At 41.4% G+C, this 26,758-nt stretch overlaps 1 protein-coding gene across 2 annotated transcripts in view; it reads right to left on the bottom strand.

Moving 5' to 3' along the window:
- RNF217 (ring finger protein 217) overlaps window positions 1-26,371 on the bottom strand; it is a 63,393-nt gene extending 37,022 nt beyond the window's left edge. Inside the window, exons 1-2 of one of the 2 annotated variants that reach the window (XM_054982980.1) lie at window positions 25,627-26,371; window positions 4,843-5,076 (exon numbers count right to left, since the gene is read on the bottom strand). In XM_054982980.1, the coding sequence (XP_054838955.1) occupies window positions 4,843-5,076; window positions 25,627-26,220 (828 nt within the window). In that variant the 5' untranslated portion in view covers window positions 26,221-26,371. The remainder of the gene's footprint in view (window positions 1-4,842; window positions 5,077-25,626) is intronic. The other variant, XM_054982989.1, reaches the window with a different exon arrangement.
- Between the last annotated feature and the right edge of the window lie 387 nt (window positions 26,372-26,758).

Here is a 26,758-nt window from a genome sequence, read left to right as displayed (position 1 = left end):
AAACAATAATAAAAAGCAACTTGTATGCAAATATAACAGTTCAGAGAAAGAGGACCAGCACATAACTTCAATGTCTTATACAGATAAATCTAACTATGTTTTGATACATTTGCCTGTACCAGGCACACACTACAACAGGTGAGGTCTTGTGGCGGCCATCTTTTTTCCTCTTGTAGCCTCCTCTCCTTACTATTTCCTATTTCCCTCCCTCTGGCAGCCCTATAGCCTTTTTCTCTCTCCTGCCCACCCACTAACCTACCTTTACCAGCCCCCCTTCAGCTTCCCTTCCTTCCCTTCCCCTGGCAACCTCTCCTCTTTTCTTCTCTCACACCCACCTAACTACCATTTCTATTTCCTTCTTCTTTCCTTCTTCTCTCCTCTTTCTAGCTTCCTTCCCTCTCATCTTTTACTTTTTTTCAGTCTCCTCTTCTCCCATGCCTTTGACTGAGAACCAAGACTCAGAAGGGTAGCAAACCCCCAAAGTCCACCAAGATCTTAGAAAGTAGCTTTGCAGCCTCAGAGGCCATTTATTTCTGAAAACTACAGATGCTTCTTCTTTTTACATTTCAGTTTTTTCTGCAAACATGGAGGTGCGCTCAGGTTTGTACAATTTTTTTCCCTGTCTGTCCCTGGCCCCGTTGTGTGTATTTTATCATTCACACACTAAGGTCTGGTTCAGAATTAGATATAATCATATGTCCCCTCAAAAATAACATTGATTCTGCAATGTTGCGGGCCTTTGCATGGGCTCCCGCTATTGTTCTTCTGCCCTCGGTTACATATGAGAACTTGGTCTTCCAATGTTAATACAACTGCCTACCAGACATAGCTTTTCTATAAACCGTGAAACAAAGAATTGGATTTGCATAAAGCATGCTTTTCGTAGATAGTTGGTAAGAGAACTGAATTTTGTTTATTTATATAAATGCCTTTCTGCCCATATGAAAAGCGCATAAATCCAACTGCTGAGATCAATTTGAGATTGATATCATACCACAATTGCACTAAAGGATGCTAGATAATTTTAAAATATCAATTGCTTTTTTAAGTAGGTACAAAGATTAAGTAGGAAGGATGATGATTTAGCAAGACTAGAGCCACTCACAGTTGATGGAGTAGACAGCTACAAAGCAGGCTAAGAGCTTGAGGGTGCTCAAGGACCCAGCTTCCTGTTTGAAAAACAGGTTGATGCAGTGGCCAAGAGTGCTAAGCAGGGTTGGCCTTGGATAGTAAATTGAATGGGAGACCTCCAACAAAGACCAGAGTTGCAGAGGAAAGCAAAAGCAAACCACCTATTAGTCTCTTGCCATGAAAACTGCACCAGGGGTCACTATAAATGACAGCTATGACTTAATGGCATTCTCCACCACCAACACCAAGTACAGGCTAGATGGTCATGTGTCAGCAATGCTGATTCTGTGACTCAGTGTGAACTTATGCAGTTTGTGAGATGAAGGGCAGGAAGAGTTGAGCTAGCGCTCAGCAATTATGGCTCTTTCTTATGTGCCTAGGCTAATGCCAATCACCACTTTGGGATCAGGAAGGAATTTTCCTCTACATCAGAATGGTCCAGGGATTCTGACAGTTTTTTTGTCTTCCTATGGGCATTAAGAAAGGATCACCAGGGAGTAAGGGCAGAAGCTGTGAATGTCCTGCATTGTGCAGGCAGTTGGACTAGGTGGCCCTTGGAGTCACTTCCACCTCTATGATTCCATGAATTCTAAAATATCTTCTGTGTGTTGGAGAAGCGACAGCCTGCTAAGAGACTAGTTACTGTAAATACTGCTGGAAAAGTCCACCAGTTTAGTCCTCTTGTACCTTAGGGGGCGCTGTGGAGTATTCTCTAGTGTTTAGGGTTTACTGAAGTGTAAAAAAAAAAAAAGTGCTGAAGACACTGTGATCAGGCTCTCCAACTACTCAATGCACAGGTGGCCAAAAGCAGGGCACTGATTTTAAAATTTAATGTTTTGGAAGCCATTATGAGTGATGAATATGCAATGTTAATGTGAAGCCATGGCTCAGTGGCAGAGTATCTAGTTTGCATTCAGAAGACCCAGGATAAGGTTTCCAGGTGCCTGCTGGTGGCGGGCAAACTCCCAGGGGTTCGTCCACTTGCCGCTCAATCTACCAGAGATCGGTGGGAGGTGGCAAGCCCCCAAATGGGCCAAATCAGCCCCACACAGAGCGCAGGAGCACTCCCATGGCTGGTATGGAGTCACTGCTGGAAATGATGTCACCGGAAAGTCAAATTCAACATTTACCTTGCTGCAGTGCTTTTACACAGATACCAAGGAGTGAATACTGTCCTTTCACTACATAGCTCTCTGGTATAGATCTAAGTTCAGAAAGGGTGAAAATCATTAAAATATGGAAATGGGTCCAGAAATTAATGTTCAAAAATGTTTGACTGAAAGTCTTCCAGAAGTCTTCAACTGAGTAATATTTGCATTCAAATCTTGATTTGGCCTGAAATTAGCTGAATGGCCCTTGGTAGGTTATGCATTCTTTCAGCCTCAATTCCCCATCAGTAAAATTACCTCCAGGGCTGTAGTCAAGACTGAACAAAAAAGCATAAAGCAAACATTTTCAAAATGTATAAAGCAGTAGTGTATATAAACAGTTAACAACATTGGTTGTTGTGGATTTTCTGGGCTGTATAGCCGTGGTCTTGGCATTGTAGTTCCATGGAACTACAATGCCAAGACCACGGCTATACAACCCGGAAAATCCACAACAACCATTGTTCTCCGGCCATGAAAACCTTTGACAGTTAACAACATTTTCAGGCACTACATGAAAATGAACATTACCATAGCACCAACAAATCTTAGATGCTAGTTGTATACATTTTTCTCTCAGCTTTATTGCACATAGGCCACAAACACCTTTTCTCACCAGCTTTCAAAGCCAACCTTTGATTTTAGCATACGTTCTGCAATATTTAATCACAATGATCATGTACAATTCACCCAATACCAGTTATTTCAATATCAAACCCATCTGGAAACAGGACTGCAGTAAGAAAAATGTCTCCTTAAAAAATAAATAAACATAATTTGTTTTAACAGAACAGAATAGCATGGATCCTTAGATCTCATGCAAACCTCTCCTCTGTGAAGCCATAAATCAACAACCATGCTAGCAAACAAAATAAAACCCACAACCACCAAATCCCACAACACTCAGCAGTTTAATATACTTTTATAAGTCTGTTAGCAGTTATTGCAGTCTGTAAGTAATCAGACACTTACTACAACAAATTCTAAAATGAATAAAGGTATCCAAATAGTCTGACTACGGTCAATAGAAATATTTAGGATACAAAGTACTTCAGGAAGACAACATACATTTCTAACTACTTAAGAGATTATTCCAAATATTTTCACATTTAAACTTTCAGAATCTGTCCAATTAAATCTGTCCAATTAAATAAGATGTTGTATAATGAATCTGATCAGCATACTAACTGGCTGCAGCTTTCCAGCAGCTAGGCAGAGGTCTTGCCAAGGCATGCTCAAATTTTGTTGAACTGGACATGGCAATGTCCTGAACATAGAACTTTAGGTATGCAATAACTAATCAAAGAATAACTTTGGCTTCTATACAACAGAGACAAGGACCGTTTTCACACAGCCGTTTATTCCACCAGTCTTGTGCCATGAATCGTTTTCTATGATCTCGCCATCAAAACGCATTCTCCCGACTTGTAACGACTAGTGGCGCTTCCACAGGTTCACATTTCAAGGCAGAAGCACAAGAGGGGGTGCTCAAAGTACTCATGTCATAGCACACACATTCCTGCCCATTTTCTCTCTCTTTTTTTGGCAAACTTTTGCGCTATATCACACTTTCATAATACCAAATATGCGCTCACTCACCCGCAATGTGCCCTGTGATAGGCAGTTGAGTTTGCCTGCCCATGAACTGCTGAAACCATTGGTTGAACCAAATTTTCACCAAATTTGAACATCTTTAAATAGCCGTGGGGTTTCCAAAATCTTGTCTAAAGAGCTCTCCAAAGACTCAACCATGGCCCCACAGAGAGCAATTTTGCTTCTGTTGGCGCAGCTGGTTGGATATCTGCTACAAGTTTCTTTCATGCCAGATTGCGCTATTGCAATATCTCATCAGTACATCAAAATAGTGCAATACAGCTTCCCATTTTAAAAAAAAAATGCTGGAGCCTGTAGTGGCTTGCTGGAGTCCTGGGCAGGAAAACCTCTTCAAATGATCAGAAAATTTTAAAAGGGGGGATGGGTAAAGTGAGAAGTTGCTGGTTTTGCATTAGAAGTCTTTAATAATCGTTCCCAGTCATTCACATGCAAGCCATAAAAACAGAAAACAAGAATAACAAAGCGGAATAAATGGAGAATGAGCAAAATGCAATGAAAACAGGAGGTGAGAATTTCTCAGAATTGCTGCAGAAGGAAGCAGTAGTTTAGCGCTAAATTTAGGATGTGTGAAAACGGCCAAGAACATTGTGCGCATGCGTGCACACACGCACACACCTACTATCCCAGTTCACTAAAGGAAGAATGTAAAAGGCAGCCCATAATCTAGTGGAAAGTATAAACTGCAAGATTTGGGGGTCCATTTCAAACTGCATGACTCATTGAACACAAAGAAGGAGATACAAGAAACTAATAAGTCAACTGGCTAGTTATTATGATTTTAAAAATTAGATAATATGTGGTATAAAACTATAGATTTGTATTGTAAAAGTACAGTTTACACTAAATTCCATTAAGAGAAAAAAGCCCATTTAATGCCCACCATATCCTGGCCTATGTTTGCTGCTCACAGCTGTGTCATCTAATCCATAGCTCTGGTGAGCATGCTCACTTTGTATTTGTTCTCCATTTTGGTAGGGGTTGGAATGTGGCCTCTCTTTCTGAAGGTTGTAAAGTGCTTGCATTGAGGGCATGGCTTGGTGCTTGAGCCAATACGGCCAAGTTCCAGGAAGTATTTATACTTGATGATGTCATCATGTGGCAAGTTGAAGAGGACAGTTGTTTCATCCAAATGTTCACTGCATTCGGTTATTGGACACTGGATGTCTGCTTGTCCCACCTGCACCTAAAGAGAAACATAGAAGTGATGATCAAAAGTATGTTGCCATGATCAGTGTATGCTATCTGCAGATAAAGAGTCCACATTACCTTATGCGTGTATATTAATAAATTTATTTTAAATTTTAGGTTACTGTGTAATAGCATAAAATGTTACCCTTATAAGGCTGGATATTAAGAGTTCACTGAATGTTTACATGTTACAGAACACAAATTATATCAAAGAAAGAAAAACACCTTTCACAACATTAAAATACACAAATTTACAGAACATGCGCTCATTAAAATCCATTCTTTAAAGAGGATGAAAGGAAAGAATACCTATGCACCATTTTGCTTTATTGCTTTATTTATACCTTTATTTATACCTTTTATTTATTTTGCTTTATTTATACCTTTATTTATACCTTATACACACTTTTATGGTGTACTCTGCATAGAACTGTGCCCAGTTCTTTAAGACAAATTGCAAGCAAGAGTGTAGGAAGGGCAGTTTTACTTTCTCTGCTAGAAGCCTGCAAGAGTGCAGGGCCTACTAAGAACTCTTCAGAACTAGGCCAGGACAACTCTGTGCCTAGTGGACAAGAAACAGACCTTAGTTAAGTATTCTTGTATCTTTTCATCCATGCCAGGTTACCTGCCTTACAGTTAGTATTCATAAAAGAACTTTCAAGTTTAAGGAACTGAGTGTTTTGTTGTTTGCTCCACTACACAATACCCTTTGCCAGCTGGAAACCGATGGTTTTTATTTTCAACATGTTACCAGTATATCAACAATAATCATATAGCACCACCTCTCCTACAATTTTTTTACTAGTTACAGATATAGATAGTGACTAGTTAAAGGCAGACAGGCCATGTTCTGAAAATTCAGACTCCTCTACAGCCTTGAGGGATACAGCCTTACAAACTTAAAATTGTGCAAGACAGAAAGCAGCTGAGTTTTTAATATAAATACACCATGTAATAAACACAGTATACTCTGAGGGAGTTGTCATTCTAGTTAGGTCAGTGGGATGCATGATTAGCCACAAACAAACCATTTGAGACAGATAGCTTGAAACAGTCTCTTGAGCTCATAAACTATGAATGGAGGGAGGGACCATACATTTGGTAAAAAAGAGAAAAGTATAAAAAGACTGACAATGTATTGCCTGTTTAGTAAATTCTACTCTGAAAATCCTGTAGGAAAGTAATTTCATTAATCTCTCTCTCCCCCGCCCCCTATCTCTCACACACACACACAAACAGAAATTATGTGGTTAACAAAAGTCAGCTATGAAGTAAGGCTACCACTATTAAGGTAAAAGGTAAAGGTTATGCATGCAAAACGAAGGCAAAGTTAAAAGTATATATAGGGAATGCAGTGTTTTCCTGTGCCAGACCCACATCATCTTCACTTCATGATGCTAAAGCAGCAAATATTCCTGGACCATTCTATTATACAGCTAAAAGGCAGACAGATACAAAAATCTATAGTTTCTTTTCCAAAGTTACTGATTTCTAGCTAGGGAACTAAAAAAACTAAGAGAACCAAATTTCAATACTGAGCATAGAGATGTTAATGCTACAAATATTTGTCCTAGCACAGGGCAACTTTAGAATATGAAAGAAATGTGTCATATTAAGTCATGTTCTGAAAGACGTATCTCATAGTGTGAGGGAATCCCAGTATGTAAATCTTGTACAGAACACAAAACAGCTTCATCCACAGACAAATATAGACAGGAGTATATATGTAAAATTAACATCTATGAAGGCATGGGGAAGGGGGGAGCATTTCCCCCGTTTTTTCCTGTAAAAAACCCAAAAATTTTGGGAAGAATTTAAATATATATAATTCTAATTTTCCTATCAAACCTACACTTCTTTTATCGATTGAATAATATTAACTACAATGTTTATAACTTAGCACATAAAATGGTACTACTTGGTATAGTTATGAAATTTACAAAAATAAATATCTTCATTTTCTGAAAGAAAAATTGTGAGTATACCCAATACTACCCTAGCACATGTACCTTTAATTTTTGTCATCTGTGAGGCAGGAAAAAAAACAAAAGCTGAAAGTAGAAAACAAATTCCGTAGTTAAACAAAAGAAAAGTGTTATATTTGGTCAGAAACTCATAGGGTCATAAGAGCATTTTTTGAACTCTTTAATAATGTTTTATCATTAAATCTTATCAAAATTATTATATTTAAACAAAAAATATCTTTAAAATATTTCTGCAGTATACTTTATTACAGTGCCTCTACCTCAAATTCCCCAATGTTTCTACTGGAAAAACTGAGAAAGCCCTCAGACTTTTTGATGCTGTGTCTTTCAAATGAATGAAACACTTTGTAAGCTAAGATTTTCCTCACTGAAAATATTTCAGTACTCCTCAAGATTTCCTAGTTTTTCCATTGGAAAAACAGAAAAAGCCCTCAAATCATTTCATGCTATACATTTTGAGCGTGGAAAACATTGACTTAAAAAGCATTTATTCATTCTAAAAGAGAAATTATCTCACAGGAGTTTCTTTTCAGTGTTCCCCCTAAATTTTCCAGTTCTGTTGGGAAAATGGGAGAAAGTCCTAAGAGAAAGAACAGGAAAAAAAAAACGTTTCTCCAAATTTTTCCAGGTCCTTACATCTCCAGACAGCAGCTAAGTTGCCAAGTGCCTGGAGAAAAAATAAGCTTGCTCCTTTAACAGAGGTTTAATTAGATATAACTTGCCAAGTGATGTTATTTACCTCCACGCCATGAAAAACATCAGCTGTTCATTTGTACTCATTAAACCTTTATTAAAGGAACATGACACCTTTTCTCCAGGCTTGTTGGAAACCCGGGGTGGGGGGGGGGAAGGGGAGAATATACTTCCTCAAAAGCACTAGTAAACAACAAGGAAAAAGGAAGTATGCCAAAAAGTGTCTCAGTACAACTATATTATCTGTATTATCTATATTCTGGATCCATCTGGCACCGTTTACCTTCTGGCGTCATGAGCAAAGTTTGAGAGAATTCTACTGTATTGGGACTTAATTCTCTCTCCCTGCATGTATATTGGACTCGCTGTAGATATTGTAGATTCATTGTAGATATATTGATTTACTCTTAGTGTGGTACAGATAATATAGTTGTACTGAGACACTTTTTGGCATACTTCCTTTTTCCTTGTTGTTTACTTGTTGGAAACCCTAACACAGGCTTACAATGAACAACATTACTAGAATTAATGGTAGGGTAAGAGCTTTCGTGAGCCACAGCTCACTTCTTCGGATACCAGATAGTGAGCTGTGGCTCATGAAAGCTCATACCCTACCACTAATTTTGTTAATCTTATAGGTGCCACTGGTCTCTTGCTCTTTTCCACTGCTATAGACAGACTAACACGGCTACCCATCTTGATCTAACATTACTAGAGCAAGAGATCACTTGAGTCTGGCCAGTGTGGAAACTCCAGTAACAACACTGCTTTGGCTCAATTTGAGGGACTTATGTCATTTATAGCCATTAATGTAGCCTGGTTAGGAATCTAAACATTTGTACATGCCTTCATTATTTTCAACACTGATAAACAATGCCAGCACACAACAAAGTGATGGAGGTCAACAGTGTCATTTTAGTGCTCACTTTATATCACAGCATTTAGAAAGCAATACATTGCTCCATGCCAAAGTAGCAGTAAGCCCTGAAAACAGCTGTGTAGCCTTTGAAAATTGTATTTCACTCAGCTTTACATGAACTATTTATGGTAATTAAATTTTACTATATTCAATTCAGTATGTATGTAACAGGTGGCCTGACTAGAAAACCCCAGGGATGATATGTAGATACACTATGTATGTAAATATGTAGATACACTAAGGTGATCCATACTTTTGGCAAGAACAGATCAATCAAACACCATCAAAAAATAAATTAGTGAAGAAACTTCAAATCTCTAATCCCGAGGCTTTCCTTCACTATGTTCCCCTGGTGTCCAGACCTTTTGAGATCAAGCAAAAATGAAGTCCCTTGACTTAAAAATCCTGTAGGTGCAGCTGATAAGATAGTTCTTTGGCCTTTAGCAACAGTTTCATAAGCCTTTTTATCGTATGGGATTGTTCTGTTCCTACTGAAATTCTGTGGATTGTAAATCCCATGTTAAAGGCAGATAGTCTGATGGACACGTATGGAAATCGTAGACTATGATATTCACTTACATTTCTTCACTTTTGCCTTGCTGGAGCATGAAAATAAATTACAGTATTTACTCAAATGCGAGACTAGTTTTTTCACAGGTATGCCATAAAGAAGAGAAGAGTTCATCTTTCATCTGTGTACAAGTTACAGTTATGTCCAATAATAACATTACTTTTGTGTATAACATTCTTTAAAAACATTTGGGGTTGTCTTTCTTCAAGTAAATACAGTAGCAGCCTTAAATCACTATGTTCCTATGTGCATATGTGCACATGCATGCAAACACACACAAAAGTGTACATACCTCTCAGCCAAAAATAACAAAATTTGACACTATTTAAAATATGAAACTATCTTTCCTCCAAATAATATAATGACCTTCAACTCTTGGAAGAATTTCTCTTACACTTCTGCTTTTCACAGATTTTTAAAAAATGATTATGCTATACAGAAACATACAATACCTGCACATAACAGCACTTTCAACATTAACATTATATCTTCAGAAACATCTTTAAAGTTATGTGCTGATCCCAATCCAGCAGGGGAAGCATGAAACCTCACTGGAGCACAGATATTAAACTTATTTATGTATGCCTTATTTTTCTCCATAATTGAGACACCAAGCGGTTTGCATTCTTCTTCTCTGTTCTATTTTATTCCCATGACAACTCTGTGAGGTAGGTTAGGCTGAGTGTGTGTGACTGGCCCAAGAGCACCCACTGAGCTTCCATGTGAGAGGTGGAGGTTCCAACCTGGGTCTTCCAGATCCTAGTCCAACAACCTAATCTCTTGTGTGCTTCTTTCGTTATTAGTTATAATAATTATGAAAATTGGGTGTTTTGTAAATATTGTAATTAATATGAAAATGAAACAAATTCCCCATCTGAACAGCCTATAATGAAGAAGATTGACCTTTCCTGGTCAGTCTGTCTCTTCCTTGTGCTACTGTCCACCAAGCAGAGGGGGCTGCAGTGTTGTCTCTGTGACTGTTTGGAATCTTTCCTATCAATCATTGGTGAGTGCCTTTTCAGTGCCTCAAAAAGAGAGACCTCTTTATTGAAATACAGAAGTGTGGATGCCGGAAGCATAACCACTCTAATTTCTGTCAAATTTGCATGAAAAACCATGAAGAAGTACAGACCTGAGAAAGGAGGGGGCAATGATAAATAATAACAAAATAGAATTATGAAAACAAAACAACAACAACAAAAGAAACAACATCAAAACAAGGCCATACAAAACAACCCAATAATGAAATTTTGGGATTAATAGCAAATTTGAAAGCAACAAAAACTCCCATGCAACAGTCTACTAACTGGCTGTAAGTTGTATCTTAAACAATCTCAAAAAGAAAATGTTTATAACATTCTTCTCTAGAAATCAACTCAGCCTCTAGCAGGCAAAGAACACCACAGCCAGATTATTAGAAGGAGTTAGGTGAAGCATGCATATTATTCCAATGTTCCAGTCAACTCCATTTGCTTCCCATCAGTTGTAAGGCACAATTCAAGATGTTGGCTATCATACATAAAATCCTTCACGGCCTTGGTTCCTCATAACAATGGCCTCTCTTCCTATGCTCCACCACAGCAGCTTTATTCATCTGAACAGGGCCTTCTACAGGTGTTCCCTTGCACATGGGCAAAAACAGCTGCCCATACATGTACATTCTCTGTGGTGGCCCCCACCTTACAGCTCTATCAGATTTCTGCTTGTTTCCAAATTTCTGCAATTTTTACCCTATTGTATTGTTTAATGAATGTTTATTGAATGTCCTAGATGCTGATTGTATTGACCTACATTGTGTAATCAGCCTTGAGTCTCAATGAGAAAGGCAGACTATAAATAGCATAAATAAATAAGAGGAAGTGCAACTCCCAGACTCACTTGGGGCCGGATTTGCAGGGGAGCACACAATGCCATGGCCACCATTTTCTGTGTCAGCATGGCTCCCTCCCAGGGGCTTCCACTTCAGCGTAGGAGCCTGTGACTTGCCTCCTCAGCTTGCCAATCAGGTGCTGGCTTGGCTGGCCAGGGGGCGGGGCCCTGTGGGCAAACCTGGAAGGGAAGTTTTCCCTCCGGGCCACTTGCTGGGGATGTAGATAAAGCCACCATGCTACAGCAGACATTCTGGCTCAATTCTCATTAAAATCGCTCTAGTCTTAGCCTACTGAAACCAATGGGTTTAAACAAGACTAAGTATATACAGGACTGACATTATTTTATTTAGCACAAGGCAATTTAGTGAAATTTCTCAATAGGCTCAAAAATAAAAAATAATTTTTATAACTGAAAAATATGTATTATACTTCCCAGCGCATTTGTGATGTGATATAGGATTAAAACACCAGGAACCCAGTATTGCTCACACTGACTTTCTTCAGTTGAGCAAAACTGAAAATATGAAATCCTGTAATTCAAAGACTGTGAACTAAGACTGCTTTCCTCAACTCTTCACATGCAGACGTTTCCGCTAATCACAAGAGACCGATAATAAGGATTCAAGGATCTTTCGCAAGAGCTGTTCATATATAAAAGTAAAGTAATGAAAAACACATAAAATCAAATTCTCACCTGGCTTTAAATTATCTCCACTACAGCTTATGCAAGTATTTCCTCCCCTTGATAGTGCCTCAATTTCCTTAAATTTACCTTAACATTTGGGGAACACTAATAGTACTGACTCTAACAGTACTTACTTAAAAAAAAATCCTTGGCACTTGATTCAAATTGTTTTCCTATAGCTAATCCAACAGTACAATCAGCAATTCTGCAGAAGAATTGATTTAAAGTATAACTGAACAAACTGCTGCAATTTGACAAGAATGGACCATGTCATATATTCAATGGACCACCATTTTTGCTGAATAGTTCGACCAGTAAAAAGGATTTTCTTTGGAAAGAGAACTGACACCCCCCACCACCCACAATTTACTAATTATCTAATGCAAATCTTTTTTTAGATCTGATGCACAAATCACATCTCAAAAGGCATACAAAAAATAAGCTGAGGCAGAGCTAAATCTTCATTATCACAACTGAATGAATCCAGTTTGATTGTTCAAGTTATCAGAACAAAATAAGCAGTTTTCCATTTTAAAAAATCTACTTGGACAACGCTAGCTTGTAAAACAACCATTCTTCCAATATACAAGAATTGGTCAGTAACAAACAGGTTTCCATTTTAGCCTTAAAGAACTACTGCAGGGGTCCCCAACATGGAGCAGATCTAGTGTTTTTAGAAAGTAGGCAGGGCCAGATGGGTCTTTTGTCCAGCAGGGCTGCCAGCACTAGGTTGAGTAATTCCAAGGAGATTTGGGGGTGGAGCCTGGGGAAGCTGGGATTTGGGGAGTGGAGGGACCTCAGCTAGGGTTGCCAGCTCCAAGTTGGGAAATTCCTGGAGATCTGGGGGGGTGAAACCTGGAGAAAGTGGGGTTTGGGAAGGGAAAGGACCTTGGCATGGCATAGCTCCATAGAGCCCACCCCCCCAAAAGTAGCCATTTTCTCCAGGGGAACTGATCTCTGTGGCCTGGAGACCAGTTGTAATTCCAGGAGATCTCCAGCCACTACCTGGAGGCTGGCAACCCTAACCACAGCTGGGTATAATGCCATAAAGTCTACCATTTTCTCTAGGGGAACTGGTCTCTGTTGTCTGGACAGGAGTTGTAATTCCAGGAGATCTCCAGGTTCCACGTGGAGGTTGGCAACAGTAAGCAGGGTTACTGACTGACCACTCGAGATCTGACTGCCTCTGCACATTTTAAGAATTTTGGTTTGGCAGCAGCTGCCACATCAGCACAAGAATATTAACTGTGTGTGTGTAAGCAAGAAAGTATTTTAAGGCAATATGTTCATTTTAAAGACATATTGTTAAACAGAGCTTTTGCCTGAAATGGTTAAGAGTCAGGCATAACTTAACTCCTTGGTATTTGATGTTCCATCTCCTGAGGCTGCCATTTTGTAGGTTGGGGACCCCTGAACTACATTATTAGCTCCACGTGAAGCTGAATGTCAGGGTCTGTCTCTTTCTACCACACATGTCCAAGAAAAGGAAAACAGTCCCATGTTCTAGAGGTTTTATTGCTGCTTTAAGCTGTTTTCACTAGATTTTAGTATATTGTAGTTTTATTTTCCATACTGCAAGCTGCCTGAGATGTAGTGAAACAGAATTGGGATAGAAATATTTTGAATAAACCAAGAGTCTACAAGTGATGGTTGATTTTTTTTTCAGTCTTAGGTCTAAATGCTCCCATCCTTTAATTACACTCCCCATACTCACAAACTGCTAACTCACAAAACATTTACATGATTGTCAAACTATACCTTGCGTCTTAGGTTTGCTAATCTGATTGCCTGGAATGAATTGTTACTCTGCCCAAGAAAATGACTAACTCAACCCTGAAATAGCCTGCTTCCATTATTCCTGTCCATCCAAAGCAACCAATTTTGGAACACAGACTATTTGAAAATGGCACTCACAATGTCATTTTACTAAGTGAGAAAGAACATGACCACCATGAAAAGCGCAAAACACTTCCTTTAAGCAACAGAAACGTCGTGCTTCAGGAGTACTTCTAAATTTAGCAGCTGACACATTAATTGTACCTTGAACTTCAACATAAGCATTTTTGTCAGCACTTATTAATATAGAATTTCAAAATTATGTACTTAGATTTCTGTGATGTCACTTTGAGCGAGACAAAGTCCTTCAGCTAGGATATCATCATATGTGGACAGATGTTTAGTTTAGAAATAAACAACATTATAAGTCATAATTTTCCAGCACGAAGAAAGAAGGCATCAATTTCACATGTTAGCCACTTACTAGGCTTGAGAAAACACTATAATATGAAGATACATGAAGGGTGAGCAATGAGAATCAGGAGGAAGAAAACAGAAGCTGCCTGCAATGACCGACATATGCAAACCTTAAGAACTGCTACATACTACCTGCAATTACTACTGTCAAAAGCCCAAAATAGAATTAAATGTCCTGACATGGATGGCCCAAGCTAGCCCTTTCTCATCAGATCTTGGAAGCTAAGAAGGGTCAGCCCTGATTGCTACTTGAATGAAAGACCACTACAGAAGTCCACCATCATTACACAGAGGCAGACAATAGCAAAACACTTCTGAAAACTCTTGCCTTGAAAACGGACCTTTGGACACTTACCGTGAAGGGTCCTTCTCCTCTGAGGTTAGGAGGACATCTTGGGTGATTCCCACCGTCCAATCAGGGAGGCAGGAAGTTAAAATCTTCTTCCTTTTCCTTGGCGTGTGGGACCACCCCCCTTGGGCTCTCAGTTCTGGTGGATCCCCACAGCAGTATCCTCTCCACACTAGAAAAAAAACTGAACCTGGAACTATAATCACAACCATAGACCAAAGTCCTATCGGACTGTTAGAATATAACCATTCAACCACAGAGAAAAAAACAGAATCAACAAGATAGACAGAGTAGACAGAAGTCTCAAGAGATGAAGATCTAGGGATGGCAAGATGTCCTCGTTACCTCGGAGGAGAAGGACCCTTCACAGTAAGTGTCCAAAGGTCCGTTCTCCCTCTGAGGCAGAGGACATCTTAGGTGCTCCCAATGTAGTCCCCTTATGTTCTGGGTGGGGTTAGATCTTTATCATCCACAACATGTTGAAGAACTCTTCTTCCAAAGGCTGCGTCTACCGATGCATATGTATGTAGGTGATAGTGCTTGATAAAGTTCAAAAGTGATGACCACGTGGCCGCCTTACATATGTCTACTACTGAAGCATTCTTCCTCAAGGCTGCATTTGCTGCTGCACTCCGTATCGAATGTGCCGTAATCCCTGAAGGGACGTCCAACTTAAGACTTTTATATGCCTCTTTGATGCAAGTTTTAATACTGTACACAATTGCTTAGGCCAACATGCATTGTCCTAATTTAGGAGGCGTAACATTAAAGAATAGAGAGTCCGTTTGCCAGAACTGTTCAGTTTTAATTAGGTATACCTTGAGAGTTCTGTGCACATCTAGGGTATGCCATACTCTTTCCTTTGTGTGCCTGGGATTTGGGCAGAAGGATGGCAAATTGATCTCTTGCGTACGATGAAATGTCGAATACGCTTTGGGCAAGAAAGTTGGATCCATTCTCAATACGACTTTGTCTTTATGAAAGATAAACAAGTCTGGGCATGTGGAAAGTGCCGACATTTCGGAGATACATGGTGCAGATGTTATTGCTATCAGGAAAATTGTCTTTAACTTCAACCATCGCAGAGACACATCTCTCAGAGGTTCAAAGAGAGGCTTGGTAAGAGCCAACAATACAATATGTAGTCGCCATGTCGGAAAGTGGTGTACCGTTGAAAGATTCAGTAACATCGCTCCTCGAAGGAACCTGCAGACATGTGGATGTAATGCCAGAGGATGTTTCTCCATAATGGGTATGATTGTGCCGATAGCAGCGACCTGTTTCTTTAAGGTCGTTGGTTTCAAGCCTCTGTCAAGACCCTCTTGCAGGAAACCCAGGATGTTCCGGAGTGAAGGGGTCCTAGGGTCCACTCTCTTACGTTTGCACCATCTAACAAATGCCAGAACTGAGAGCCCAAGGGGGGGTGGTCCCACACAAAAGGAAAAAGATTTTACTTCCTGCCTCCCCGATTGGACGGTGGGAATCACCCAAGATGTCCTCCGCCTCAGAGGGAGAACTGGGGTGGGTACTATAAGTCACCTGCGACTTGATGGTACTCTCCATCACCACTCAAGACATACAAACACAGGTGCACAAGTTAACCAGAGTCCGTTCTTTCTCCCCCTCTAAACACAATGCAGCCTAAATTAAATTCTGGTGTAGAATTAGATTCATAGGGGAGGAAAGAAACTAGTTCTGTGCTACTCATCTGCCTTCATCCATATGCTACAAGTACTTAGTGTTAGATTCTAGGAAAAATTACATCACAGAATTACTCATAAGGAGGAAGAAATGTTGATCACCTGCTAGCACAATCACAAGCCCAGTTACTAGCCCAAGCTGATGTTCATTTTAATTTAACTGAAGTTTACTGACTGATGCAACTGAATAACTAGCTTACTGAGCAGCACAACTGCCTTTGAGTGCTGTTTCTTTGCTTTATTTCTATTTCAATAACCACTCACCCCCCTGTCCACTTTTAGTTTGGAATCTGTATGTGAACACTAGACTTTCAAGATAAAAGCCAAAGAGAACTAATCAGTGTATCATTCACATTGTACAGTAACCTAATCCAACACTGATAAATGCATTCTAATTTTAAAGTTCTTTCATAGTAAGAAATATGATAGTTACAAAAGCAAATTAGTTAAGAACCAAATCTATTGATGTTTTAAGTATTTATTTGTTATTCTAACAGATAATATTTATGAAAACTTCATTTGTCAAGCAGTACCTAGAAAGGCTGGCGTAAGATCCTGAACAAAAGAGCACTTTGGACATGATTATTACTACACATACTGTACAGAGGCAGGGAAATCCCCTCTTGATTAGGGGAGACAAATACTTACTCTGGGTAGAAAGGTATTAAACAAGCTGTTCAGGGTCCATCACCATCAGAAAAAGGCAGACCCTTAATCTAAATTCTCATCCACACCACTCATTACACAGAAATCCCCAGAAAGAAATATACTAAATATTTAAGGATAGCATCAACAAGTCACAGACTGCCAGATTCTGGGGACTGTGCTCTACAAGGTGACATACACTGGTGCCCAGCAGGAAGTTTGATTTTGTTAGAAGTCAGATCCCTTCCTCATGCTAGGAGGGCAGTTTACGGATGGAATATCATAAATGTCCCTCATAAGTTGAAGGCACTGGGCGGGAACCTGGAAAACTACCAGAATCAGAGGTGCTTGACTGACTGATGGCCCTTCCATGCCCCAGAGAGATGCAGAGATATCAAGGTTTCCTAAAAAAACCCTTCCCCCTCACCCACCCTATCCCAATCAAAGCCATTCAGTAAACCTTGTAACTTTCTCACCTGGTGCTTGCCAGGTCATCAAGCAATATTTTCACCTATAGGAACCAACAAACCTCTCCCAACTTATTGTTCTACCACCAGACAAACCATTAAGCCATTGTTTTTGAGAGCAAGATGATATATGCACAATTTTTTAAAAAATGACATCAGCTCCAGCCCCCACAAAAGGCAGGTTCAGGCACATCTCAACTCTTCAGGAGACAGCAAATCGCGTTGAGGCCATGTAGTGAAGAATGCCAGGAGCCCAAGCCGATTCAGCGCTGATCAGTGTGAATATGCAGAGGCACTGGCTTAAAGTGTGCTGTGCGAAAGTGGCCTTGGTTAAGCATTAAATTAATGAAATACTTGGTGTATAACCCAAGTTCTCCCATATTTCCTAGTGGAGCTATCCCTTTTTCTTTCAACAGAAGGCCCAATACTGATAAGAGACAGGGAGGTAAAGCCAGTAAAGGGCTTTACTGATAAGGGACAGGGAGGTAAAGCCAGGGAGGTAAAGCCTCTGTCCTGTGGCTAAAAACTGCAAATGCCTCAACTAACCAGATGCTAGAGATGTTCTCTACCAAGTCCATTACACACAAAATTAGAGAAAGGACAAAATGTCTGTCTGAAAACCTGTGATGAAGTAGCGATTCAACTCATCTTCTCAGAATGATGTCTAATTTTGCTTGCTGAAAGATACAGCCTCCGCCCTCAGGTTATGCCCTTTTTTCTCTTGTGAGTTCTCTCTGACTCTCTTTGTCTCTACTGATCCATACTTCAGTAAGAAAACAATACCCCAAACAAACAAAAAGGCAATTTACTCTCACAAAATACTTCAGGCCAGCAAAATAAAATGATTGCAAGTAGCCTGAATACAAGAATCTTAAAAATAGTATTTTAACGTACAATACATAGAAGTTATATACTTTGCAGGGTAAATTGTGTTTAATTTTATGAAACATGTACATTTATGTTAAAATCTGCAGACAGAAAGGTGAGGGTGGAGAGAGATCTTTTAACCTGGTATCTGTTTGTAACAGATACCAGGTTATCCAAGTGAACAATGCCCTCACAATGAGCAAGGACAGCTCCCAGCTGTTAACTGAATAAAAGGAGTAACTTAAAATCAGATCTAATCTAGGAAGTTGCAGGTTGAAAGACAATAAACAGATTCAATAAAAAGTATAGCAATATAGCTGGACGAGTTAACTTCTGTCGACAAGAAGTTCAATACTAATTCAGCAATTTCATGTTCACTTGCTTTTATTCCCCCTTTTTCAGAGAGACTCACTGAGGATTACAAGTTGTGGGCTCTCCCTCTGGTAGAAGAACAGAGACTGGAAATAATTTTATGCTGATAGAACTATTAAAGATTATCAGTCTGTGTGTGCATGTAAGTAAATTAACAGTTTCTTAATCAGAATTCAAAACTTTAGGAAGACCTAGAATTTTTGTAGCCCATTCTGCACTGATCACAGTGTAATCTGCCTTCAGAAAGGCAGACTATAAAGTAAAATTCAATGTGCACAAAAAAGTTTCTTGCCTTGAATGCAGTTACAGATTTGGTCCATTAAATGTACAATCTCAACCCCCACTTTCTTTAGCATTCTTCGGTCAGATCTTCCAATAGCTGCTGCAGCTGCTTTTCTTTTTCCAGTACTGATCTATATGGGCACTGTAAAGCTGTTTAAATGTTGAAACGGTTGAAAGTTTGTGCCTCTGAAGTATAAGTTTGTGAACCTTAGACTGAGCTGTCATTGTCAGACCATTGGTCCATCAAACTCAGCTTCATTTACTCTGACTAATTCTCAGACAAATAAATCCTTCCTAATACATAAATCCTTTAAACTAGAGATGTCAGAGACTGGACCTGAAATCTTCATGCAAAGCAAATCAGGTTGTCTATCACAAAGCTATTGCCTATCCTCTATAGTACAGTAACGGTAAAGGTAGTCCCCGTGCAAGCACTGAGTCATTACTGACCCATGGGGGGACGTCGCATCACGACGTTTTCTTGGCAGATGTTTTATGGGGTGGTTTGCCATTGCCTTCCCTAGTCATCTACACTTTACTCCAGGAAACTGGGTACTCATTTTATCAACCTCGTAAGGATGGAAGGCTGAGTCAACCTTGAGCTGGCTACCTGAACCTGCCTTCTGCCAGGATTGAACTCAGGTCATGAGCAGAGCTTAGACTGCAGTACTGCAGCTTGCCACTCAGCGCCACAGGGCTCTTCATAATACAGTAAAGCTAGGTATAAAAAACAAAGCATAGAGCCAAAATAATATTTTGTGACTTTTATTTTTTTTTAATTTACAATAACAGGTGGAAACACAGAACCTACTTTAATTGCATTTTAATTTTAATAATGAAAACAAGTATTTTTATTTCCCCAGCCTTCCCTTGCTTAAACATTGTTCTTACACTGTTCAATTGCCACAAAATAACTCCAGAGTAAGATATTTGCATTTTAAATTCTTAAATTAACTTTATATAATCTCTGGTAGAAAGGAAAGCCTTACAGAATGGATGAACAGAAAGTCACTAAAGAAAGAAAAATCTCTTCCAGACACTCATTCTAGCTCAAACAAGAATCATTTCATATTCTGATTGAGAAGCCAGGTGTCAACGTAATGAGAATGCAGTTTCTATTCCCCAGAAATTCGTCGGTTCTTTTCAGACCGGGTAAAAGCTGTGCCTTGTCTACTGCCAGCCTGCAAGGCCACAGTCATGTACTACCACCTGCTTCGATCCAGCACATGACCAGCACATACCTTCAAGTATAATGCTTGCAGGATGATGTCATGCAAAACATTTTCCCTGCTTCCTGGCCAAGTTCTTCTCTTTACTGAGCACATGGCTGAAGTATGAAGGGACTTCATTCAGTCTATCAGAATAGATCAAAGAGATCAGCTGCTCTTTTCTACCCATTAGCCCCATCTGCATATTGCTTCTACCAGACATGTAAACTATTATGCACCACATTCTATGGAACATCAACAAGTAAACAGTTATTCTAAAAAGTTAAGGAATTAGCTAACAAATGCTTATACATACGGCCAGCCCTTCCTACGATAACTCCATATAGTCGTTCACACCCAGTAAGATAAATATTTGCTCCAGTCTTCGCATGACTGGGATCCACAAACTCAACTATGCAAAAGATTATGTGATTATGTGGGTCACTTTGCCCTATAAACACCACATTATAAAGCTGCTGACACTACAAAGTGCTTTAGAGCACAAGCCCTCCAGTAACTAACTCTGCAGAAGGAAGTCTATAACTTCCATTTTTAAGATGAGAACTTTATTAGCTATCATACTGATCCTACTTGATAAGAACTATTGATCACTGTAGTTTCAGGAGGAGGACACTTTAAGACTTTACATGGGAGAAGAGGAGTGCTATAATCAATATCTTTGTCCACAGTGAACAAATCTTTGCCCACATTGTGCAGAATTCTGCTATGGCCTATACCATGAAAAAGTTTCCAAAGCAGCAATCAGAAATCTGAAACAAATACCCAACTTGTTCTCAAGTTGTTGAAAAAAAACTACCAGCGATGTATCTAGGCTTTTCCTCACCTCCTCTCATACATGTGTGAGCCTAGAGGCACACAAACAGCACTTCATACACCTCCACTCTTGTCCTTGCATCCAAAGGCATTTCCAAAGGTACAAATCACATTCAGGAGACAACAATGGAAAGCAACAGTTCCTGCTTCTGTCCCCTCCACACACACTTCTCTTTGTGAAGAGAATTTTTTATTCCATTTCCTGTTTCTTCCTTAAAACAAGTTATTTGGGAAGGCACTTAGCTCATGAAACCAGGTCTGGGTTTTGATGGACCGAAGCTGTGTCTTAGCCATATTAGGCAAACCTTTTCCATCACCACTTGGTTCTTCCTCAGCAAACCACTACTCATATCACAGTACTCAAGAGAAATACTATTCCCTACCTCCTGGAACAGGGGAGCTCACAAAGAGATGCACAATACTGGTTTATTTACTTCATCTATACCCCACCTTCCTACCCTATGGGGGATGCAAAGCAGCTTATATTGTTGCCTTCTCTTCTATTTTATTCCCAAAACACCCCTACAAGGTAGAGTTAGGCTGAGAATGAGCTTTCATGGCAGAATGGGGATTTGAACCTGGGTTTCCCTTAGTCCAAAACTCTAACTACACTGGCTGTTTGTATTATTATCTGTAATTTATAATACTAATTTATTTCAGGGCTAAGATATAAGACAATGCATAAGAAACACTATGAATATCACTGTATACTATACAAATACTCAACATTATGACAAACAATGGAATGAACATGAACGAAATGAAAAAGCTGTTACAGTCACTCAATGTTTTGCAGTTACCTTGACCTCTATGGCACTGGGGTAGGCAGACCTGGGAAATTTTATTCAAGAAAAGAAGGAAGTGTTTTATCATTAGATACTATCAGTTAGTTTGCATTCCTGCAGACTTGAAAGACCTGAATTTACTATCAAACTATAAAATTCAAAACTCAAGGAGGAAAAAAGCATCTGCAGTTGCATCATATATTCAGCCTGAGAACTGATCAGAGAATACTGTGCCAGACAAAGATGGGAGAAAAATGTATGAACCCCCTGCCCCCCCCACTATGTCATGGAAGTTTACTGGGTGACCTTGAGCCAGCTACACACATACTCAGCCTCTCTCTCTCTCACGGGGTTATTGTTGAGATGATAAAATGGAGGAAAGGACAGCTGTGTTGTAAGCTACTTTGGTTCTCCATCAGTGAGATAAGCAAGGTATAAATAGCTAAACTAACAAACAAGCAAGCTCACAAATCCAAAGGTACTTAAGTCATCTAATCCTGCTCCTTGGACATAAAACAAGACAGTTGAGCAGTCCTACAAGTTACTAATCCTCTCTAAGTGCAATACAAACCATAAGTATACATAGAGAACAATAAGCTACTTGTCTTAACTCTGAAGTTGCGAAAAAGAGGCCCAGTGTGGTCCTTTGAACAAAATGTCTGACTTTAACACTGAAGTCTAGGATAGGCTTGCCAAGTCCCTATATCCTCCCAGTTGGGGAGAGGGGGACCCGGCACTTACCTGGCACTGAGTGTTCTTATCGCACGTGCACTCCCAGCACTGCTGTGATGTCACTTCCAGGAAGTGGCATTATCAAGCAAGCCATAGGTGTGCTTCTGCGCTTCATGTGGGGCCAATTCAGCCGGTTTGAAGACCAAACTGGCCCCAGCAAGGCATGGGAGCATACTCACGGCCAGAATGCTGACACCACACCAGGAAGTGATGTCATTGTGCCCCACTGGGAGCACGCCCAATGCACCCTTTCCCAGGTTGCCTGCCACTGGCAAATGATCACAGGTGGAGGGGTTTGTCACCTCCCACCAATCGCCAGTGATCAGCAGGCCACAGAGTAAACTCCCGGGAGATTGCACACCACTGGGGCAATAGGAAAGCCTAGTCTAGGGTCAAGATTCACTCAATGAAGTATGATGGCATCCAAGTAGCGGAGATGGAAACAACAACAAAAAATGCTGCGGGGCCTAACCCTGCACCTGAGAGTGCCTTGGCTGGTGGGGACCCAGGTGGTCTTTCCCCAGCTGAAGAAACTAGGAAATGGAGCAAGGGGGTGGACGGACAGGAGCCCCTGCAGCAGCAGAAGTGAGGGGCTGTGCTTGCTGTGTAATGAGGGAGCAGATGAGGCATCTCTATCACCTAGCAAGCACAACCCCTCACCGTCACTCCCACAAGGGCTCTTGTCTCCCTGCTCCACTGTTCAGCTTACCAGACACCTTCACCCAGCTTTTTAAAATAAGAAAATCCCAGACTTAAAATGGCAGAGGCGTCTCCATGTCTGCCATGGGGACCCCAGCACATCGACTTTAGTTTTTATCAATGGCTCCCTAAGTGGCCTTGGGCAGGACATTCTTTTTCAGCCTTTTCCACTAAAATGGAAAAGTCACATACATCAGATCATTATTGTGCACATAACCAGGACTGAAAATCACTTTGTCCATTAAACATGCTATATAACTGACAAATAATAATCAGAAGGATGCTATATTAGCATTCACCCTCAGATGCGTACCAAACCTTACTAGAAAAAGCTAGTGCTATCTAGACTGTGTTCCGAATTAGGGGTCGGCTTTTATTTTTGTACTGGGAAAATACAATCTTCCCACTATCATTCTCAAGATGTCTAATAGGCATTTCAGGGAATAATGTCCCCTTTCAAGCTTGTTAAACAAATAGAGAGCTAAGGCATCTGCCTCTGTGTGACAGTCTACTTATAAGTAGGTGCCCAGCTTACTTTTTGAAGCATTATGTAGGAGAATCTGCTGACAAATCTAATCTATCATCCCTGAACTGATTTCCAAACACACAAACCCATGCTACAAGAAGTTCCAATGTGGACATACAATGTACCTTAAGAGTCTACAGTCAAACCAAAAAGAAACAAAAGATGACACATGAACTCTTAACACAGACATATATTAAGACATGAGTTTTAGGTGAAGAACTGCAGTCAGCCTTACGATGTACAGTAGAATGTGCACCTTGGTGTAGCAATGGCTTTGATATTTCGATAAGCACAAAGTATACACACAAAATTACTATTTGCTATTTCCTACAGCAATTGAGTAAAAGTAGACAGAAGGCAATTTCCTCCTCCTGAATGGCAGATATGCCATCAGCTTACTGTACTTCCTTTAGCAATCCATACGTCCCAACTCAGAGGTACCAGCTCTTATTAGATCAACACAAGAGGGGAACTTCCAGGGACTTGAAGGTGGGGGGCACTTTACTGTCCCCTGTATGCCCCTTCCCACACTATTTCCTCTCTCCCTCCTCTTTGCAGCCATCACATCCTCTTCCCCTTTCCCTGCTTCCTTCCCTTCTTCTCACCTTTTATCTACCCCCCCATCTTAAACAATACTTATTTAATTATTTATTTCACGTATATCCCGCTTTTCTCTCCAATGGGGATCCAATGTGGCTTACAACATTCTCCCCTTCTCCACTGTGTCCTCCAAATAACACTGTGAGGTAGGTTAGGATGAGAATTGGTGATTGGCCCAAGAGGGTCACCCAGCAAGCTTCCATGATAGTTCCAACCCTGAGACTCCCAGATCCTAGTCTGACACTCTAACCACTACACCACACTGGCTTTCATACAGTGGCTGCTGTTGAATAGTAATGAACCTCTGGGCCTGGGTGCTTCACGCAAGTCACAAGATAATGTGTTGTCCAGCGGCTGCTGCCATGCCTAGCCCCTCAAAGGCCAAAACAACCCTGAAAAGGGCCCGCCCTCTCCCTCTGCCTTTTACTGACAGAAAGCAAAGCATGAAGACTAGCAATATTGCTGTGGTTGCATAGCAACCCCACAATGCCACTGAGAGTCTTCTATTATTTTGAGGTTTTTAGCACACACACACCCCATGTATTTTTTCACTAACTAATTTTTCTGCTAACCTTGTAGAAAGATCTGGCTTGTCTGTTCATGGTATTAATCTCTGGATTTAAGTATTCGCACATGGGGCCACGTTGAGAATCAGATACTGATCCTCCCCCTACTAAACGGATTTGGGTTGGAGGCAGGCATTGTGTTTTTATCTTGGAGGAGGGTATGCATAAAGGACAGCCATTTTCCTGAAGCCTTGGAGAATGTAGATAAAATATCTACCTTGAAGAAAGCTTCAAGAAGGGACTGGGAAACACAGAAGAGGCCTGAGATAAAAAAAACTCTACAAAAGAAGCAAAAGGAGTGATATTTGTACATTTTGGTGGACACATGCAAAAAAAATATGGACATTTCACATTGGGAGACACCAGTAGGAAGAGATTTTAGGGAATAAATTTATTTATATTATAGTCCACCTTTCTTAATCAGACTCAAGATGGATTACAACTGCATACATTTAATATCTGAAGACTCACACATCTACCTACAGGAAAGAAAAGGGAGCAGCCGGGAGTGACAAGTTACCTGGAATAACTGGGAACAACAATGGTCTCTTAGAGAGACGCAAGAGCTCAGGCCCGGAAGCCGCATTTTCTATTCTGACCCATCTCAGGTAGGGATACCGAACAGACAGCTAAATCAAAAAGAGTCCAGTAGCACCTTTAAGACTAACCAATTTTATTGTAGCTGTTACTCTGCACATGTTCAGAACCCTAAGACTGCAAGCGGGGTTCTAGAACTGAGCTCACTGGAGACTTGGGAAAGAGGAAACTTAAAAACACATTTAGCCTTAACACCCCGCTATAGCGCTGTGGCCCTTGCCCGGCAGCAGGGCGCAGAGCCTGAGAAAGAGGGCGCGTCTAGCCAGGAGGCGAAGGGCGTCTTCCTCTCCAAGCTTTGGGAACAACCAAAGGGTGGGAATGAACGAGAATCGTATTTACTTGGGAGCTGAGATAGCGCTTCAGGCACTCTTCGCAGACGGGCTTCTTGCAGCAAGGCAGGGGCTTGAGGGGTTTCTCCTCCAGACACACGCGGCAGGTCAGCACCAGCAAGGGCCCGAAGTCCCCAGAGATCAGCCCCGAGAAAGGCTCGGGCAGAAGGTACAAGTCTACCTCGATGCCTCCGCCTCTCCCCCCTCTTCGCAGAGAGGGCGGCGGGGTGGTTGTGGGGAGGGTCTCCGCCCCTTCCTCGACCGGCGACAGCGGAGACTCAAGCGGGGCCGCGGGCCTCCGGTCGCTCTCCACGCAGTAGACGGTGCAGCAGACGGGCCTCAAGGGAAACCGGCGGCTGTCGCTGATATCATCTTCCGAGCCGGGTCTTTCCTCCGGGGAACCCCCGAGGCCGTCCTCCGTCTCCTGGCCTTGCGGTTCAGCAGGCGGCGGCGCTCCGGCGTCCTCCTCCGGCTGTGGCCCGGATGCCTTTCCGCTCTGCCCCGGTTGCTGCTGCTGTTGCAGAGCTTCCGCGGCCGGCAGAGGCGGCTCAGTGGCGGCGGCTGGCTCCGGCGGGGCGCTCTCTGTGCTGAGCTGCTCCCCCATGCCCGCCGCCACGGCAGCCACTCTCGCCGCGACCGCTTCCCATCCAGCCGCGCAACGCAGCCGCCGCCGCCGCGACTTCCCCGCTGCCCTCGCAGCCTCCTCGTTGCCGCCGGGGCGACTGGGAACCCGGAGCCGCTCGCGTCCACTCGCCGCTGCGCCAGCCTTTCGCTGGGAGAGCCCCGCCTCGCCCTTGCCCGACTGGCCGAGTTCAAAGAGGACTGGCCCCTCCCCGCCGCTCCGCGCTACCTGCCCCCGAACACGCCCGCTGACGGCAGCCCTCCTTCTCTGGCAGGAAAATTCTGCAGGCAGTATACGACCCTGCTCCCTCGATTCGCCGTCCCCTGTCCTTTCCGTTTGTTTTGCTTTAGAATGCCTTCTTTTTATTAAACTTTATGAGAGGTCCATCCAATATGTTACATTGATTTCTATGAATACGATTAAACTTATACTTTAAAAAATCTCACGCCTGTGGTTGCCAACCTCCAGGTAGGGTCGGGAGATCTCCCGGAATTACAAGTGATTTCCAGAAAACAGAGAA

Source organism: Eublepharis macularius, chromosome 1 (assembly GCF_028583425.1).
Source record: "Eublepharis macularius isolate TG4126 chromosome 1, MPM_Emac_v1.0, whole genome shotgun sequence".
Taxonomy (NCBI): domain Eukaryota; kingdom Metazoa; phylum Chordata; class Lepidosauria; order Squamata; family Eublepharidae; genus Eublepharis; species Eublepharis macularius.
Note: the sequence above shows the minus strand (reverse complement) of the source record. Positions and strands in the feature narration are given on the sequence as shown.